Source organism: Phycodurus eques, chromosome 3, assembly GCF_024500275.1.
Source record: "Phycodurus eques isolate BA_2022a chromosome 3, UOR_Pequ_1.1, whole genome shotgun sequence".
Lineage (NCBI taxonomy): Eukaryota > Metazoa > Chordata > Actinopteri > Syngnathiformes > Syngnathidae > Phycodurus > Phycodurus eques.
Window position 1 is genome coordinate 14,980,808 of NC_084527.1, and position 19,548 is coordinate 15,000,355.

Genomic DNA, 19,548 nt, shown 5'->3' on the forward strand with positions numbered 1-19,548 from the left:
CTGGGACTGACACACACACTCACAACTCCCAGTTAGATCACATCGCTGCATGAGATGCACAGCCTTTAGCTATTTACACAAGCACCCATCAACAAACATCCTGCTTATAAATAAGATGCACTCAAGGGGTGGGGGTTGGGGTTGGTCGGGGGCTCCTTTCAACAGCAAACGTTGTAACTAGTCATCTCTACATTGGATTTAAGCTTATGGTCCATAGCCAATTGAGAAGAGTATTTGATGATTGCTGTCTTTTCCTTGGGGAAAAAAACAAACTATTCACATGATCAATGGAAGTCAAGGATACTATGTACAGTGGAATTAAAAATTCTGTTCTGATAAAAAAATCTGACGAGTCCGGTCACATCCTGTTCATTTTGTCGGGAGTGTCAGACGTCCCGAACAACAATTGTCAAAAACAACAATCAAGAGATGACTTCATGAATGTAAAGGGAGGGTTTACAAAAAGTATGTCTGATGTTTTGGAGTGCATTCTTTGGACAGAACAAACCAAGGTCAAGGAAATGAAAGGTCATGGTCCAAAACATATCACATCATGTGTGAAAACATGATGCAGGCAGTGTTATGCGCACAGGCATATATGGCTCATTCTCAGTGCTGTTTATTGGTGACATGACTGCCAACAGCAGTAACAAGGTCATTTGTGAGGTGTATTGGGCTATTTAAAGGGCTCCCATCAGTCAAATGCTACAAAACTGATAATGGCGCTTCACAATGCAGACAATAATCCTAAATATTAGACATTTGCTGCAAGAAAAGGCTTGCAAAGCATCTCCAGAAAAACTGGTTTAATGGAATGGGAATTTACCAGAATAAGCTTTTACATGTCATCAGTTAATAATGCATTTGTCATGGTGAAGCAACATTTGGCTGATGACCCAATGTTATTTTTGTTCTCCCTGGTCCAAGTAATTGTAAACTGTATGTTTGTGGTCACAATACAGCTCATGTTTAGTGAGACAGCATCCACCATGTTAGAAGACATACTACTTGATTTTGTGTGATTATTCATGCATCCACTACCCTTCTTGCAAGATTCAAGGTCAGTCTTGGTTTTTACAGTAATATAAAAGTAATTCCACCACAATTTACAAATGAGTCAAGTCAAAATATATATATTATATATTATATATAAACAAGTTGCTTTTGGGCGACATGGTGGACGACTGGTTAGACCGTCTGCCTCACAGTTCTGAGGACCGGGGTTCAATCCCCAGCCCCGCCTGTGTGGAGTTTGCATGTTCTCCCTGTGCCTGCGTGGGTTTTCTCTGGGCACTCCGGTTTCCTCCCACATCCCAAAAACAAGCAGCGTAGGTTAATTGAAGACTCTAAATTTCCCATAGGTGTGAATGTGAGTGTGAATGGTTGTTTGTTTATGTGTGCCCTGTGATTGGCTGGCAACTAGTTCCGGGTGTACCCCACCTCCTGCCTGAAGATAGCTGGGATAGGCTCCAGCACTCCCGTGACCCTAGTGAGGATAAGCGGCTCAGAAAATGGATGGGTGGATGTTGCTTTTGGTTTGGAAAAGTACACTTTCCACTAATGTACCGTATACTGTATAGGGCCAATAATTTGACTACTTTACTCCAAGGTAACTTTTACAGGTCTGTTATCAAAGTATAAAAGTCAAGTATCAAGGGAGCAAATGTAGCGTCTGTGAGGGTCTTTGTTTCACTAAAAGTACATTGTGGTGTGTTTTTTTTTTTTTTTTTTTTTAATGAAATGGCCAAAAATCCCATTTCCTTCAGGATGCAATCATTGCTTTTGAGACAGGAAGGCTGCAAAAAGGATGAATGTAGCTTTTCGAGCACTGACATGCCCCAGAAATGACCTTAAGGTCAATCTTTGTGAATCTTTGCTTAGATAGACCTGTTCTATTGTGAGACTCCAGTGACCACGCATACATTCATCCCGTGGGGTTTCATCTACCCAGCAGGTTTCCGTTACCATGTGGATGTAGCTTTTGGTTCACTGTGACTGATCCTCTGTGACACTCTGACCTCTGAATTCCACTCACAGCAGGTCCAGTAAATCGCTGGTGCTGCCAAGGATTGCCAGTCACATTCCATCGCCATAAATTAACTGTTTAAGTCTGTACTCTTTACCATGGTGACAAAGGCTGCTTGGCTGGCTGTTAGTGGAATGACATTTAAAAGAGAGATACATTTAAATGAAACAAGGAAAAATATAAAACATAACATCTTGAGAATGTCACACACATGAAGAGTGGATGGTCATTTGGAATAGCAAATCAAACCATTTTAACCCAAGATACTGTAATTTATCAAATGAATAATCTAATTATTACATTTTCTTTTCTCATTTTGTTTACTGTATAAAAAAAACAAAAACATTTGAGGATTTCCTGCAGACTTGAAAGGCAGGGTATACCAGGGAACTCTTATTGTTAAGTGGCCAAACATTTGCACAAATAACATCCATCCATCCATTTTCTGAGCCGCTTTGGATCTAAGCACCTGGGTGGTATATATATAGGCACGGTGGGCGACTGGTTAGAGCGTCAGCCTCGCAGTTCTGAGGACCCGGGTTCAATCCCCGGCCCCACCTGTGTGCAGTTTGCATGTTCTCCCCGTGCCTGCGTGGGTTTTCTCCGGGCACTCCGGTTTCCTCCCACATCCCAAAAACATGCATTAATTGGAGTCTCTAAATTGCCCGTAGGCATGACTGTGTGGGCGAATGGTTGTTTGTTTCTATGTGCCCTGTGATTGGCTGGCAACCAGTTCAGGGTGTACCCCGATGACAGCTGGGATAGGCTCCAGCACGCCCGCGACCCTAGTGAGGAGAAGCGGCTCAGAAAATGGATGGATATATATATATATAAACTGTGTTCAGTGACATTACTACTCCAAGCATTTTTATTATTTCATCAATGTAGGCTGAAACAGTAGATTGTTTAATAAATATTTACACTTATGTTTCATAATTTCATTTTATGTGTGAAGCAGGATGTTGTCAAGCATGCCCACTATGTCATAGTGAAATATCAATTGATATAAATACCTTACATAAATTGGAAATATATTTGTTAAACAGCACAGTCAGCTTGAATTCTGTGCTCAAAAAATGCTAACATTAGTCAAAAATGTCCACCCTGTCAGCAATCTCACATATTTTGCTGTTTGCATTTAGATGTATGTCTACTTGCTGTTAATTTATATATTTTTTAAAAAGTGTGCGAGCTTGACTAAACAATATGCATTTCTAATAGCATGACATCTACCTAATACAATGAATATAAAGTTGAATGAAACATACTGTCCATTTTTGGGGGGTGACACAGGGAAGTCTCAAAGGCACTGACTCAAAATCAGCATTATTTTAAGGTGTTTTTATTTTAAAAAAACATTTAATTGGCTTGTGAAGATGTATCTAATCTTTTTCAATAATACGCGTGCATCAATTTTGTGGGTGAAGTGGATTTCTTCGTTGTTTCTTCAAATGCAAACTTTCTTATTGGAGAAGTGTGGTGGGGGGGGCAGGTCAGTCACGTTACCGGTAGACGTGTGTCTGTGTGAACAGGGGCAGGGCAAACTTTTGGTTCAGGCGTTGGGACGTTTGGTTACGGCACTACAGAAGATACACGAGAGTGAAAGTTCTCTCTAAAAGTGGTAACTTTACAACTCATTCAACTTCCACTTTTGGAAGCGACGCTTTATCGGTTCGACGTGTTCGCTCACCGGTGGGGGCCGCCTGGTGTGCGCCACCTGGATCCGCGTTCGGCTTGCCGTTTTCGGATTGGACTCTGCGGACTCCCGGCGGTTTAGTTAGGGGGGGTGGGGGCTAGTCCCCGCGGGAGCTAGCGTGTGCGAGCCTGCCGGCAAGTATGTTTTGTCGGAATCAAACAACGAGAGCCACGGTTGCCCGCGGCTCGGCTCTTGAAATGGAGATACTTCGTGGGAGGTTCAGAAAGAGTCTGTACTTCAACACCTCACAGGTAACACTGCATCACAGGCAACACTCCATTCACACTCCTTGGGGGGCACACATTCTATTTATGTCTCTCTCGTGCTCATTGAACCTCTACGGTACACTCCCACCGTACACTTTCATTCAGAATGCTTCATTTAAAGCGTCATTTGTGTGTTAAACGACACTGCCAAAGTTATGTCCCTTTCATATCTTTTTATCCTTTCATCATGGTTCTCAAAGTTTTAAACCACCGAAAAAAAATTCTCAACTCGCCAAGTGCCACCATAATGAACAACATTAAAATAAAGTTACATAGCAGGCTTAAGTGTTTATCAAAAACGAGGCCATGGTTTCACTCCTAAAATGTATATTTCATATTAAGACAACATTATGCAGTATCGGCGGCACGGTGGACGACTGGTTAGAGCGTCAGCCTCACAGTTCTGAGGACCCGGGTTCAATCCCCAGCCCCACCTGTGTGGAGTTTGTATGTTCTCCCCGTGCCTGCATGGGTTTTCTCCGGGCACTCCGGTTTCCTTGCACATCCCAAAAACATGCATTAATTGGAGACTCTAAATTGCCCGTAGGCATGAGTGCAAATGGTTGTTTGTTTGTATGTGCCCTGCGATTGGCTGGCAACCAGTTCAGGGTGTACCCCGCCTCCTGCCCGATGACAGCTGGGATAGGCTCCAGCACGCCCGCGACCCAAGTGAGGAGAAGCGGCTCAGAAAATGGATGGATGGATTATGCAGTCTCCTCCAAAAGTATTGGAACGGGAAGGTCAATTCCCTTGTATTTGTTGTATAATGAAGACATTTGGGTTTCAGATAAAAAGATAAAATTCCAGCTTATATTTCATGGTATTTACATCTAGATGTGTTAAATAACTCAGGACAGAGCACCTTTTGTTTGAAGCCACCCACTTTTCAAGTGAGCATAAGTATTGGAACATGTTACTGATGGGTGTTTGTAGTTGCTCAGGTGTTGCCTTTTAGTGCATTGGTGCTTGTTTTTGGCTTTGGGTTTCACCTGTGCAAACTGCATTTGCTGTCAAGCAAACATGAAGACCACAGAGCTGTCTATGGGATAAAAGCAAACCATTTTTTAAGCTGAGAGAAGAGGGAAAACCGATCAGCGCTATTGCACAAACATTGGGCATAGCCAATACAACAATTTGGAATGTTCCGAAAAAGAAAATCTACTAGTGTACAGAGCAACAAACAACGAGCAGGTCGGCCAAGGGTATCAACAGCAGATGATTACAGAAACATTGTGAGAGATGTGAAGAAACACCCAAAGACTTCAGACAATGACATCACTGCCAACCTCCACAGGGCAGGGTTGAAGGTATCACAATCCACTGTTCGAAGAAGACTTCGAGAGAATAAATATACAGGCCATACCACAAAATGCAAAGCACTCATCAGCAAAAAGAACCAGAAGGCCAGATTGGATTTTGTAAAGAAGTACAGAGATGAGCCAAAAGGTTTTGCAACAAAGTTTTATGGACTGATGAGACTAAGATTAACCTCTACCAAAGTGATGGAAAGGCCAAAGTATGGAGAAAGAACAGATCTGCTTATGTTCCAAAACACACAAGCTCATCTGTGAAACATGGTGGAGGTAATGTCATGGCTTGGGCTTGCATGGCTGCTTCTGGAACAGGCTCACTCGTCTTTATTGATGATGTAACTCATGATTGTAGCAGCAGAATGAATTCTGAAGTCTACAAAACCATTTTGTCTGGCAATTTACAGAAAAATGCATCAAAACTAATCGGAAGAAGATTCGTCATGCAACAAGACAATGACCCAAATCACACTGCCAACACAACAAAGGACTTCATCAGGGAGAAAAAGTGGAAGGTCTTAGACTGGCCAAGTCATTCACTGGACTTTAATGCAATAGAGCATGCACTTTACTTCCTGAAAAGGAGACTGAAGGGAGAAATCCCCAGAAACAAACAAGAACTGAAAGAGGCTGCAGTAAAGGCCTGTAAAAACATTTCAAATGAAGAGTGCAACAGTCTGGTGAAGTCAATGGGTCGCAAGCTTGATGCAGTTATTGCAAGTCAGGGTTATGCCACCAAATATTAAATGTGTGTTCCAATACTTTTGGTCACTTGAAAAGTGGGTGAAAAAGGAATATACAATGCTATGAAGTGGCGGTATTGAGTCATATTTTATGTTGTCACTGTCTGGTGGAATTTCCCCACCTCCAAAATGACAATTAAAAAAAAATAAATAAAAAAAACACAGCTGGAGACACTGCATAGACTGTGTGTGCAAAGGAATGTACCATACTAAAAAGTTGCAGTTTTAACTCATATTTTATAAATCGGAACTGTTGGGCGGAATCCCCTCACCTCCAAAATGATAATTTCTCAGGAAATAATTTGGAAAAAAATGACAGCTTTCTTGAGTTTCCAAACACAGCATTGTTCAAGTTGGTACCTTATATTGCTGTCAAACATTGTTGCACACTCATATGAACAACAGCTATCTCAAACGAAGAACAGCGAGCACCCCAAAATTATGTTCAATTGCTAATTTGATATGCTGAAAATTGCAAATTTTTTAGGGTGTCATCGATTAAACTGATACAAACACAACGGAAAGTGACACACACATCCTTACAAACAGTCATGTACTGTTGCTTTGCACTCTGACATGAAAACAACAGCTAGCACCCCAGAATTATTTTCAATCACCTATTTAATATGCTGAAAAATCGCTACTTTATTAGGGTGCGCTGATTTAAAATGGTAAACAATGGCGGCTACTATAAGGACTGTCTAAAGCGTTTAATGTAAGTGTAAAAAAAGCACAAAAAACTATCATCCATCAATTCATAATTTATGTCGACAGCTCTACTTATTCCCCCTTCAACTTTTGAAAATATCTGAACGATAGCCCAAAGCCACACCCCTGTCTATAGAAGACCTTACAGCTCACAGTGCATGTCTGAGCAAATGGGAATCATGAGGTCAAAGGAACTGCCTGAAGAGCTCAGAGACAGAATTGTGGCAAGGCACAGATCTGGCCAAGGTTACAAAGAACATTTCTGCTGTACTTAAGGTTCCTAAGAGCATAGTGGCCTCCATAATCCTGAAATGGAATATGTTTGGGACGATCAGAACCCTTCCTAGAGCTGGCCGTCCGGCCAAACTGAGTAAATGGGGGAGAAGAGCCTTGGTGAGAGAGGTAAAGAAGAACCCAAAGATCACTGTGGCTGAGCTCCAGAGATGCAGTCGGGAGATGGGAGAAAGTTCTAGAAAGTCAACCATCACCGCAGTCCTTCACCAGTCGGGGCTTTATGACAGAGTGGCCCGACTGAAGCCTCTCCTCAGTGCAAGACACATGAAAGCATGGGGTTTGCTAAAAAACACCTGAAGGACTCCAAGATGGTGAGAAATAAGATTCTCTGGTCTGATGAGATCAAGATAGAAATTGTGGGCCTTAATTTTAAGTGGCATGTGTGGAGAAAACCAGGCACTGCTCATCACAGAGAGACTGGTTGCAATCGAAGAAAATATGAATGCGGCCAAGTACAGGGATATCCTGGACGAAAACCTTCTCCAGAGTGCTCAGAACTTCAGACTGGGCCGAAGGTTCACGTTCAAAAAAGACAATGACCCTAAGCACACAGCTAAAATACCGAAGGAGTGGCTTCAGAACAACTCTGACTATTTTTGAATGGCCAGGCCAGAGCCCTGACTTAAAACCCAATTGAGCATCTTGGGAAAGACCTGAAAATGGCTGCCCACCAACGTTCACCATCCAACCTGACAGAACTGGAGAGGATCTGCAAGGAGGAATCGCAGAAGATCCCCAAATCCAGGTGTGAAAAACTTGTTGCATCGTTCCCAAAAAGACTCATGGCTGTATTAGCTCAAAAGGGTACTTCCACTAAATACTGAGTATTTATATATATATATATATATATATATATATATATATATATATACTATACACATATATACATATGTATATACACACACGCAAATATATAAATAATACTGAGAATATACTAAATATGTGTGTGTGTGTGTGTGTGTGTGTATATGTATATGTATGTATGTATGTATGTATGTATATATGTATATGTATGTGTATGTATATGTATGTATATATGTATATGTATATATATATGTATATGTATATGTATTACTGGAGTCCTAAATTCCCGTGAGAACAGGCTGCATTTTCCCCAATGCTGAGAAACAAATTCAGTATGTAATGATATTCCTCTGTTTACATCTTTAACTAGAGGTCTCGCTCATGTTGAACTTACTCATTTGGCACACTTTTATCTCATTTTGAAGTCACATTAGTGCATTTAGCTCTGCCTTGTAGCAGTTTCACATTAATTACACTCGAGAGCTGCACTGCATTGTGCATGTCGTCAAATAAAGTTTCAATTGCCTTTCCTATTTACACTACTATTCCCTAGTATTTAGGATTTTATCCCCTTAAGCAAAACATTATAACATGCCAACAGAGACTTAAGTGTTTTTGGTGTCCAGTTGTGGTTTGGTACAAACTAAAAATTAATTTCATTTTCCATCTTCTGCTTAATATCTATATATGGTTTAGTAATATAATTGTGCTGGGATGTTTGCACCAGAACAGTAATAATATTTTGTATATTTTCTACCTTGGTCAGTAGTTTTTCCACACTTTTGTAATGGAATTGCAAATGTCATTAGGCTTTCAAGCATACGTCTGTGTCTTCTGGTGTATGCTTGATAGTGACGCATGGATATTCGCTAACGGGAAAAAAAATGAATCCACTAAAATTTGAGAAGTAGGTAAAAAGTCAGCTGTTTATCGCCAGATGCAAACGTATCACACTTCCGGTCTCCCCTGTCAACATCTGCTTTGTGTTAGCTACTGTATTTTAGCAGTGTAGACAATCTCAGAAGGATTTCTAATCTAACTCCTAACTACTTTTACACATTTCTCTTTCCTGCTTTTATGGAAAGTCGTCCTTTGCTGTCTGTTCCTGCCTTTTGAAGCTGCTTCCAGTGCTGCTCTTTGGTTATGACATCTGGAGTCATAAACAAAAGAGATATACTGCACACAGTTAAACATACTAGTTACACCATTCCCTCTGAAATTCTGTTTAAATGTTGGGAAATATTGTTTTGAAGCTGAAATGCCAACAAAAGAAATACAATTAAGAAGTCCCATTATGCAGTACCATGCCAATATGCGCCCTAAGATCTGTGAGCAATGTAAGAATGACAGTCCACTATATTGTATTTAGCCCAAGCAAGCTTAATTTTGTCTGTTTGATTTGTTTGCATTTGATTGTATTCTAAACTGTAATTATAATCCATTTAAAATATTGGAAAAAAAATAGCAATTCACTGATTTATTGATCGCTCCCCCAAAAGGCTAATTTGCTAGTGCTCTGATGGAAGAGAGGTTGCACTGAAGCAGCAGCACAAAGATAACAGATAAAAAAAAAAAATTGTTATATAATTGTCCCCCTTTTAAGTACTTAGATGGGTATTGAGATACAGTTCTTCTAGCACAAAGGTGTCAAACTCAAGGCCCGGGGGCCACATCTGGCCCGCCACATCAATGTACGTGGCCCGCGAAAGCAAATCAAGTGCGTCGACTTCATGTTTCTTGCTAAAATAACAACAACTTCCCTTTTATATAACGTTGATTGCAAACAGTTTTGTTACCAATTTTCAAAATAAACTGAATTAACAACTTTTTACTGGCTTCTGGTTTCAAATATACTTATTCATCAATTTCTTTGTTTATATGTAATAACATGAGGCAATTGTACATTTACTGTATATGTGTTCGCGCTCATGACGGCCCTCCGAGGGAAACCATAACTGCGATGTGGCCCGCAGCAAAAATGAGTTTGACACTCCTGTTCTAGCAGTACCTTACCGCTCCGGGACCCATTTTATAGATCCAATCCTTGTATCCATGCCTGATTCTTTTGCTTCATTTGAATTCTTTGGATTAAAATGTTATTCTTTTGCATCACACCAGTCCCTTCTTGCTCCCTCTGAACTTGTTAATGAGTTCTGCTAGTAGACCAGCAGTCTGAATTTCCATTATAGCTTTTATCATCTTTGCTGGTATTTTGTTAGTATTCTCAGTTCATTTCCATATTTTGTTTTTGTGTTGCTCCATTTGCCTGTGTTCAGCAAAAGTACGTACAAGGTTATTGTTGGGGGCTTTTGAAGTCACAGAACCAGGCAAACTGGTAAAACAAGTAATGTTTTCCCCACAATCTATGGGTAGAGGTTGAGGGGGCATTATCATGACAGTTTTTCATTAAAATCAGATTTTAAAGGACATTGCTGTTTTAGTTGCTCATTTAGGTAACAAAGGTGTTTCGAGAGAAATTAAAAAACAAAAAAACAAAAAAAAACTGAAATTTTGGGACTCAAAGTGGAAGTTTTCAGGGTTTTAAAACGTATCATGAAAGTAGCATGAAAATTATATATAAAAATTATTTAAATGTGGCGGCACGGTGGGCGACTGGTTAGCACATCTGCCTCACATTTCTGAGGACTGGAGGTCAAATCCGGCCTTGCCTGTATGGAGTTTGCATGTTCTCCCCGTGCCTGCGTAGGTTTTCTCCAGGTACTCCGGTTTCCTCCCACATCCCAAAAACATGCATGGTAGGTTATCATCAGGCAATAGATGTTGAACAGTTGATGTCAACTTTAGTTGTAGTCCCTATTTAAATGTGGTCATATTGGCCAATACTGTGTAATTTTGTAACCAATTACAACAGTTGCAAATAATTGTCAGGTTCATTTTAAAAGATGAATGAAGATGTTGTGACCAGGTTGGATACAATTAGATATGAGTCCATCAGAGTGACAGCAAAGGTTAGATGTTTTGGAGACAAAGTTAGAGAGAGAGCAGACTTCGATGGTTTGGACACATCCAGAGGAGAGAGAGAGAGAGAGAGAGAGTATATTGGTAGAAGGGTGATCAGGAAGGAGCTGCCAGGCAAGAGAGCTACAGGAAGACCAAAGAGAAGGTTGATGGATGTAGTGAGGGAAGACATGAGGGCAGTTGGTGTTAGAGAGGAGGATGCAGGAGATTGGCTCACATGGAAAAGGATGACTTGCTGTGGCGACCCCTAACGGGACAAGCCGAAAGGAAAAGAAGATTTTAAAATATAACCAGTTAATACTGTATTTTAAAAAGACAGGTATTATATTTAATGAAGGATTTGAAAACCGCATCTTTTTGAAAACGAAGGATGTGCGTATGCACTCATCCGTCACATTCCAAATAATAATGGTGAAATAAAGGGCTTTTGTTGTATGTTTGTCAATGTAATGAGCTTAATGATAGCACATTTCTAGCAAAGAGAGAGGGTAATTGCAGCGTTTTCAAGAGTTTCTGCAGCTGCACATGAACAGGGATCATAAATGTGTTGGTTTGTTATTGCGGGGCTGTTAACAAGAACATGGTGTGTAAGGGTATGTGTGACGGTGGATTGGTCTGAACTGTAAATTGAAGCTTGATGGATGTTAATGGTGTTCTGATTCGAATGTCTCCCGGACGCCTCCCTGGTGAGGTGTTCCGACCACGTCCCACCGGGAGGAGACCCCGGGGAAGACCCAGGAAACGCTGGAGAGACTACGTCTTTCCGTTGGCCTGGGAACGCCTCGGGATCCCCCCGGGAGAGCTGGATGAAGTGGCTGGGGAGAGGGAAGTCTGGGCGTCCCTGCTAAAGCTACTGCCCCTACAACCTGACCTCGGATAAGCGGTACAAAATGGATGGAGGGATGTTAATGGTGCAATACACGGGAAAGATAAGGTATTGATTCTGTCGCTCCATTTCCAACAGAGTCTCTCACCATTCACATCCTCAGTGTGTTTTGGCTTTACTGTATGTTGTAAGCGTCCACTCTCTCTTGGTTTATTTACTGGCTGTGTGCATTCATCTCACAGGGAATCACCTTTTAACCTCAGGAAGTCATGCACACTCAATCGTATATTGGTCTGCTATCACAAGTCATGGTATATGCAGCGCAGAGGTCACATGTGACACAGAGCGCTGAATTTCCTTCAGTGCAGTCATTTGATGAATCATGAGGTAATATACAGTAAAAGCCGATGAAGATTTGGTTTACATGGTTTGCTGAGTGATAAAAGTTAAGAAGTAACATGCTTCAATTTGTTCTCAGTTTTGTAGGAAATATTACAACAATAAATTAGCATGAGTCATGTACTCAAACCACCTGCAGCCTAGCAATCAATAACAACAGATAACTGGGATGCAACGTAATACCACAAATGTTGGAGATGAATTTCAAAACCGTAAATGTCTTTGGTAACATGATCAGACTGTCCTGCTTTCCTCTGGACATGTGGTCCACAAAAAGTGGATGGAGTTCAACCTCTTTGCAGCCTGCCACCACAGTCCTATGTGTATGCCCGGTGGCTGTGGTCCGTTCTCCCTGAAGGCAGGAGGCAGAAGTGTGAGAGAGACAAGGTAAAAGGAGCAAAATCTTTTTGGCTGTATTCACCATGCATTGTACAGTCTTTTGTCACGATACAGTGAAAATCACTCAGCGATGAAGTCAGTAATGACATTCTCAATTTATGTTGTAACGATTAACCGAATAACTTGAGTAATTTAATTAGAATAAAAGGTCCAGGCGAAATCTGCCTCAAATCTTTGTCGGGATTATTTTGCCACACGGGCTAATTTTGCTGCAGTCGCATACCCCAGTATTTATGAAAATAAGTTGGTGTGAGGGTGGCAAGACAGAAGCAAAGAGTCTGTAAAAGACAGATGACTAAACTTTGGGATAATTTTTACACTTTAAAAAAAGAAGATAAAGGGGAAATCTGGACCGCAAAACCACCTTACTCGTCTGTGCAAGGTGACATATTGATGGTAACTAATTTAATATAGACTACCATCGCTAGTTAGAATGCATTGTAATCTGCAAGTGGTCAAGGGTAGACACGGCCGCCAGGGCACTTTTAATCGCTTTATTGACAAAATGGGAAATAAACACGTAATAAACGTATTCATTCACAAGCTGCTTTTGGCCACAACTCACACTGAGAGAATCTCAACACATAGAATGACTATTGGGTTAGCCAGTTAACAGCCAGCCAACTCTGCACTCTCATTCGCTGATCACTCACCAGGCCAAGCCCCGCCTTTTAAAATCATACACACTCAGTCACAGATATTACAGTAAAATGTGAGATGGTACCTCACATGTACTGTATGTTATTGTGTTTAATAATGCAAATCAGTTTACATCCGATTCCTAAAATAATCAATGGTATTATCGATGGAATACTCGATTTGTAAAAATATTTGAAAGCTGCAGCCCTACTTTCAATGTTTCCCCAGTAAAAAGAGCACATGATGAGGGGTGGGTCTCTTGCCCTCCTCAGTTTGAACATGACACTCCTGTGGTTGCCTTCGTCATTACTGGTAATGAGGCCCACCACAGTCATCATCTGCAAACGCTACGATGTTGGTGCTGAGGGATTGCACACAGTTGTGGGTCAGCAGTGGTGTGAACATACTGCCCCTGTATTCACTGTGATGATCTTGGAGTCTTTTGTGGCCACCCTGATAGAAACTCCGTTCAACCAGTTACAGAGAGAGGTTTGGACTCCCATGTGTTTGAGCCTTTTGTATGAGCTGCTTGGGAACGATTGTGCTGAATGCTGAACTGAAGTCTGAATGAAGCCATCTACTTCAGTGTAAAAGCCTCCCTCCTCTTGCACAGTGCCAAAGGATATCGAATTTGCGTGTGCACCTTGTGTAAATGAGATCCTTGAAGGTGGCTCATCAATGGTATATTATCAGCACACTGCTGTAGGCTGAGCCATTGTTGGTTTAAACCCAAAGTGACTACTCTGAAATTTAATTCTATGCTTATTACAGACAAATCTCTAGTTAATACCCACTTTTTGTTGAGCAGAGTTGAGCTTTAAATATGTTTGATGTTCAGTCACTGGACATATCACCTGTGATTGGAGCAAAATGGTTAAAAGGCTGTGACAGTCAGCCAGTGAGCGTTGAATAATTTTTGTTAAAGGATATTTTGCTGGAAGTAAATGAACCTCAGAGTCCAACATTATTGAACTTAATGACTGCTATTTTTATTCTAAAAATAATTTTGAATCAGTGTACTGGGGATGTGTGAGAATACTGAGAACGCTTATAAATCATTGGATTATTACTATTACTTATTGCTAAATGTATGATTGATTGATATTTTCTGGTTCCACATAATCAGTGGTCTTGGCATGGAGTTCAACATGGTCAAAGAGTCAAAAATAGCTTCAGAAACAATGACATGCACATAGAGTATTTGTATTTCAATCTCTTCACTTGCCGTCCTGTTGATCGTCTGCATGCTTCTCTCAGTGGGAGCAGAGGAGAACGAACGCTGCTTTGTGCATCACACCTTTCGTCCTTGAGGCCTCGTCTTCACTCTCAAACTCTGCTGTGTCAGCTGAAGCCACCCAAGAGTGTGCTAGCTCACTTAGCACCCTTATTATTATAATAATTAACATAGAATATACTCTATTTTTAATGTTTTGTGTTATTGTCAAACTTGGTGATGATCACTCAATCAGTCCACTCTACTGTGGTTATCACTACCCAAGCTTGAAAGTGGTTAGGATACTGTATATATTGTGTGTGCGTGTGCGTGCGTATGTGTGTCGACACACCCTTTTGCCCGCAACGCTCTCCAAGTGCTTTGAATTGGCCAGTTGTTGGTGAAAGCTTTTACAAGTGGTTGGTTTTTGCTGTTTCCCCCAAAGTGCAAAGTTACATTTGCTGGGTGTTCCCGTTGTAGCAGTTTTGTACGGTTCACATTTTTATGTACTTGTAGAGAGTCTCAAAATATCTCCCAAAACTGTTTTTCTTTTCAGTCCCTTTTCTTTTTGGCACTCGTAGCAGTAGTACGTCTGTGTAGGACACAAATATCCATATTGTGTTATATTGCAACTTATAGTTTGATTTGGTAACTGATACAATAAATGTCCAAGTATGTAAGCTGTGTACTTCATGGCGAGTTTGACTTTTTAATATGATCCCCAAATCCCTATTCTGTATTAAATTCCTTGTTCTGTCAATATGAAATGAAACAGTCCTTGTTTTACGATGTTGTCTTTTTATCTTTTGGGTGCTCTGTCTTCCGGAACCAAGTCAGAACACTGTCAAGAACTTAGCCAATCTTTGTTACATTATTTTAATAAACTAAGTGCTGGAAAACATGGATTATAAATGAAATATTTTGAGCAGATGATTAACAATAACAGAGTATTTTTGCTAAACTGAATCTAACAGCTCATGGTAGTGTCAGGGTTTGGGGAAAAATCGATTGTTATTGTGACGCAGTTATAAATAATTCTAAATCGATTCATAAATGTCAATAAAGATAATGCTGGCGGAATCGGGAAAAAAAAGTGGAACTCTGAAGCTGGACTGTCAATGTGACTGTCATATAACTAGGGATTTGCATATACGGTATGTTATGCTATGTTGCAAACGTTGGAGCCAAAATACACTGACAAGACCCAAGTTATGTTGCCTCACTGAAGAAGGCGGGTAGGATAGCTGTGACATTTTGGCCTGAAGTTGTCTGAGTATTGCTCATTGCACAGAACAGCTGGATTTTGGTTAGAAGTCTATTATTTGTAATAGTGCGATAGGTCATTACAAATTCAGTTTAAAAGTAGTAAGTAGTCACACAGTAAGAACAAATAAATTGATTGTGGGGGGGGGGGGGGGGATTATCGGTTCAAGCTGCATCAGTAATCCATATTGAATTGTAGCATTCTGCATCATAATAAATGTTATATAAATTCAGTGTAGCCTATGATGGAGGTAAACAGACTGCTGTTCATTGATTGGTTGACAAAAAATAATCTTGAACTTTAATGGTAGAAAGGAGCAGCAAGAAAACAGATTCAACATGTCAGTTTTGTACTTCTTAATAATACATTTTATATCTGAAATCTCTCTGAATTCCCAAAGACTGGCAGCATTATGTGCTGAGTGTTTAATGTGGCTTGGCGGGAACTTGGCGATGAACTTGCTAATGTACACATACATTTGCCTGTCGACCTAAAGAGGGGAAGAGAGGTCATGTACATGTTGCCAGGACAACACTTTTGCCGGAAATAAATAAATAAAGCAGAACCTCAGACCATGAGCCAGTGGAGGAACAAGTGGTGTCCAAGGAATGACAAAATGCCCTTTCAATGCCTCAGAGGAGCTCTGTGTAACCAGCCAACAATGGGCCTTCGCTGCTCTGGAGCCCCAAAGTCTTTCCTATGTCATAAAATGCCAGGCAATCAGGCCCATAGGCGCTCAAGAGTGGAAGCACAACTTCCATACAAGATTTTTTTTCAGCGTCATGCTGTCCATTAGGAGTAGACTTTAGGAAGTTTGTTTATTGTGCCCAAAAGGCCTTCTGTAAATACTAGCAGAGAAATGCTTTAAGTCCTCTTTAGATTCCAAAGTTCAACTAGCTGCATGCTTGGAAGCTCTCTCTGTATGCTGAGGGACATTTTTCGCCAGAAAATGTTTAACACAGTTTATATCATTACACAAGCTTTGGATGTATATTGCCGTGGGGCCATGTTTGTACTCTGTGGGGCCATGCATGCACACATTTAAAAAAGGGTTTAATCATGTTCTTGACTTCCTTCAAGCCATGGGAACAAATGAGCCATGTCCAGCTACTAAGCATAGAAATGAATGAGCTGTTTGTTTAAAAAGTAGAACAACACGTTATTGTTCACTCAAAATATTTATTTGTTTCACTGCCAAATTTGAATAGAAATCTTTATGCACTAAAATTTTAGCATAATAGATCTGTTTGTTCGAATTTCATACACCAGTAGTAACGTCCTTGTTGTAATGCAGCACTCACCACTTCAATCTATAATGGTCTCATTTGCATCTTTGCACACTGAATATTAGTTCACTTGTTTGGGGACACGAAAAGCCATTCCTGTTTCTATATGACTCACACGCACACTCAGCATCTGTTTTTATAATTTAGTGATGTTCTCATCCTTTGATTCGTTGGGTCAGAGTTGTGTACAGCATTTGTACAAACATTGCCGAACACTAAAACAATCAGTCTTTTTTCAATAATTTTTTTCAATGCTGCTGTTTAGCATGTATAGTCATAGGCTTTCTGATTATGTATTTCTTCATTAATACTTTTTTTTTTTTTTTTATGTCCTAAATGTATATTTTGTCAGCGTGGCTGTTCGTCATCATACTAGAGTGGCTCCAACTACCGGACAGAAATTCCATGTGTTTTGTTACATACTTGGCAAATAAAGCTGATTCTATACTGTATGCTCTCATATTTTAAAATAAATATTGTTCTATCTAAAGTGGGGGAGAACTGCTTGGCATTGGAGCCTCATTTAACGGCAGGGGAACTGTTGAGAGACCAGGCATACTTTAGTAGTATGAGTCGCATGTCAATTGAGACATCCAACATCAGCACAGAGACGAAGATGTGAGTCATATCTACAGTCAGCATCTAATTTCCACGTCTACACATGGACATGTTCCTCGATATTCATCCTTTAAACTCCCAACTCTGATTAGTCATTCATTGCAAGTTCTCTTCCTTGTGTCAGACTCACACATATAGTCACATTCAGTGACAAAGCACTGCAGTGTAGCACTGCGCAAGGTCCATTGAATTTTCTCAATAACAGACACGCTTTGTTCACCTGATGTTTGAACAGACAGATGACAATGATCAATTAAGTGTGACATCACAGGATACTCACAGCTGGTTGGAAAACATACCCCATGCATCATCAAACTGAACCTACACCATGAAGTGAATAAGACTTTGTATCACTGTAACTATTGAGTAATTCAGGACTATATCGGTGTATAGAAATACACAGTTGAACACTATCTGTTCCTGGAGCCTGTTAGTTGTTGGGGGTTTGAATTTATTTTTCCCACAGAAAATAGTGCCAGTGGAATTATTCAGTCTCAAATACTGATAATACTGTAAACTACCATTCTTAAACAATAAATCAATAAATAAATAATCCAAAACAATTTAAGACTAAGAGGATAATCAGATGATGTCGAGATACTTTGTTTAGTTTAGTCTTGTTTTTGTTATCTTGTTAAAGTTTTGGGACACTTTTTTTGTTTGTTTTTTTACTCTATTTTATAATTTTGAAGTTATCCATCACAGAACTGTATTTTTTTTTTTAGGTTCAGTGCATGCGCCGAGGGCAAGTTCCAATAGTTTGGCTACGTTCTTTAGTCATGTGTGAGGTCCAAAATTTCAGAAACACCTCTCAGTATGACACAATGGAGTTCTTCACCACTACAAACAATGAGGACAATATCAAACATTCGACTACAATATTGTCTTTGTAAAAGGAGTGTTTTTGGTACAGCTCTTGTATTGAATCTCAGGTGTACCCAGTGTTATGACTAGTCATCATTCACATCCTCCCACATTCATTTGCTGTCAACCTGTACCTTCCTCAGGAGAGTTGTATTATGTGGGACGCTCTTCTGCTTTAAGGCTCAGGTCCCCTGATGTTACAAGTAAAGTGTTCTCCCCCCCCCCCCCCCCCCCCTCTCTAAAGCACTAACCCACTTTCCTGAACACTCAGGAAGACCTTTTTTGTCTTCACCTCCACACTGTCAGAGAAGATTACTGTTTGTTCTGTCTCTTTTTTGATGTATCACTCCATCTTTTTTATTCTTTCTTTCTGCATCAGCTCACACCCTCCAAGTGACCTTCACTGTAGCCTGTCTGCGCCCGATGTTAACAGGTTATAAAATGAAAGCTTGGCTGCCTCATGCCAAAGATATCTTCTTCTTGTGAACACAAGACCTCAACTCAAGGCAGCTCTGTTAAACATTGACACCCAAAGACGCCCACCTACATGCATGCACCACACGCACACACACAAGCGTACTAATGTCTAGATATAATTTACAGTCTCTGACACTTAAGGCTAACCTCCTTTGAGTTATAATTCAGGTCTTAGAAACACGAGTCTCTTGCAATGTTCTTTCTGGTTCCTTTCTTGGATTTCGCAAAAGCACGCGCGCACACACACACACACACACGTATGGATGACAGGTTGATGGTGATGCAAAGTATTACTTGGCACTGATAGAAAACAGCAGTTCCCTTCACTGAGAGCCATTCCAACAACTGTGTGGTCTTACATCAGCTCGTAACCAGTACAAGTCATGATGCTGGAGATTACGGAACAGGGCTACACACCTTCTCAACCATTCCCTGTCCTTCCCTCTCCCTGAACAAAGAGACTGCTGTGCTTTTCTGTGCTTCATCAAATAACTACCTGACTAAACTGTGAACTAGATAGAGTCAGGGTCTCTCTTTTGTACACAGGAATCCACGGCCAAGGCGGTCAACACTGAGGAATGTTCATACTGTGTACATACAGGGTGACCCCAAAACCCAACAGCTGATATTTTTGTTAATTGATGTTTCGTTCTGTTCCGATTTAACTCACTGAAACTGATTATTATTAAAATGCTGATGGAAGGTCGTGTGTGAAGGTCGATGTTTTTGAGACAGAG

The 19,548-nt window shown here is 40.5% G+C and overlaps 1 protein-coding gene across 3 annotated transcripts in view; it reads left to right on the forward strand.

Moving 5' to 3' along the window:
• The first annotated feature begins 3,598 nt into the window (after window positions 1–3,598).
• The window catches only part of rtkna (rhotekin a), an 83,365-nt gene continuing 67,415 nt past the window's right edge, over window positions 3,599–19,548 (forward strand). For all 3 annotated transcript variants that reach the window (XM_061672212.1, XM_061672215.1, XM_061672217.1), the window contains exon 1: window positions 3,599–3,973. In XM_061672212.1, coding sequence (XP_061528196.1) covers window positions 3,863–3,973 — 111 coding nt within the window. In that variant the 5' untranslated portion in view covers window positions 3,599–3,862. The remainder of the gene's footprint in view (window positions 3,974–19,548) is intronic.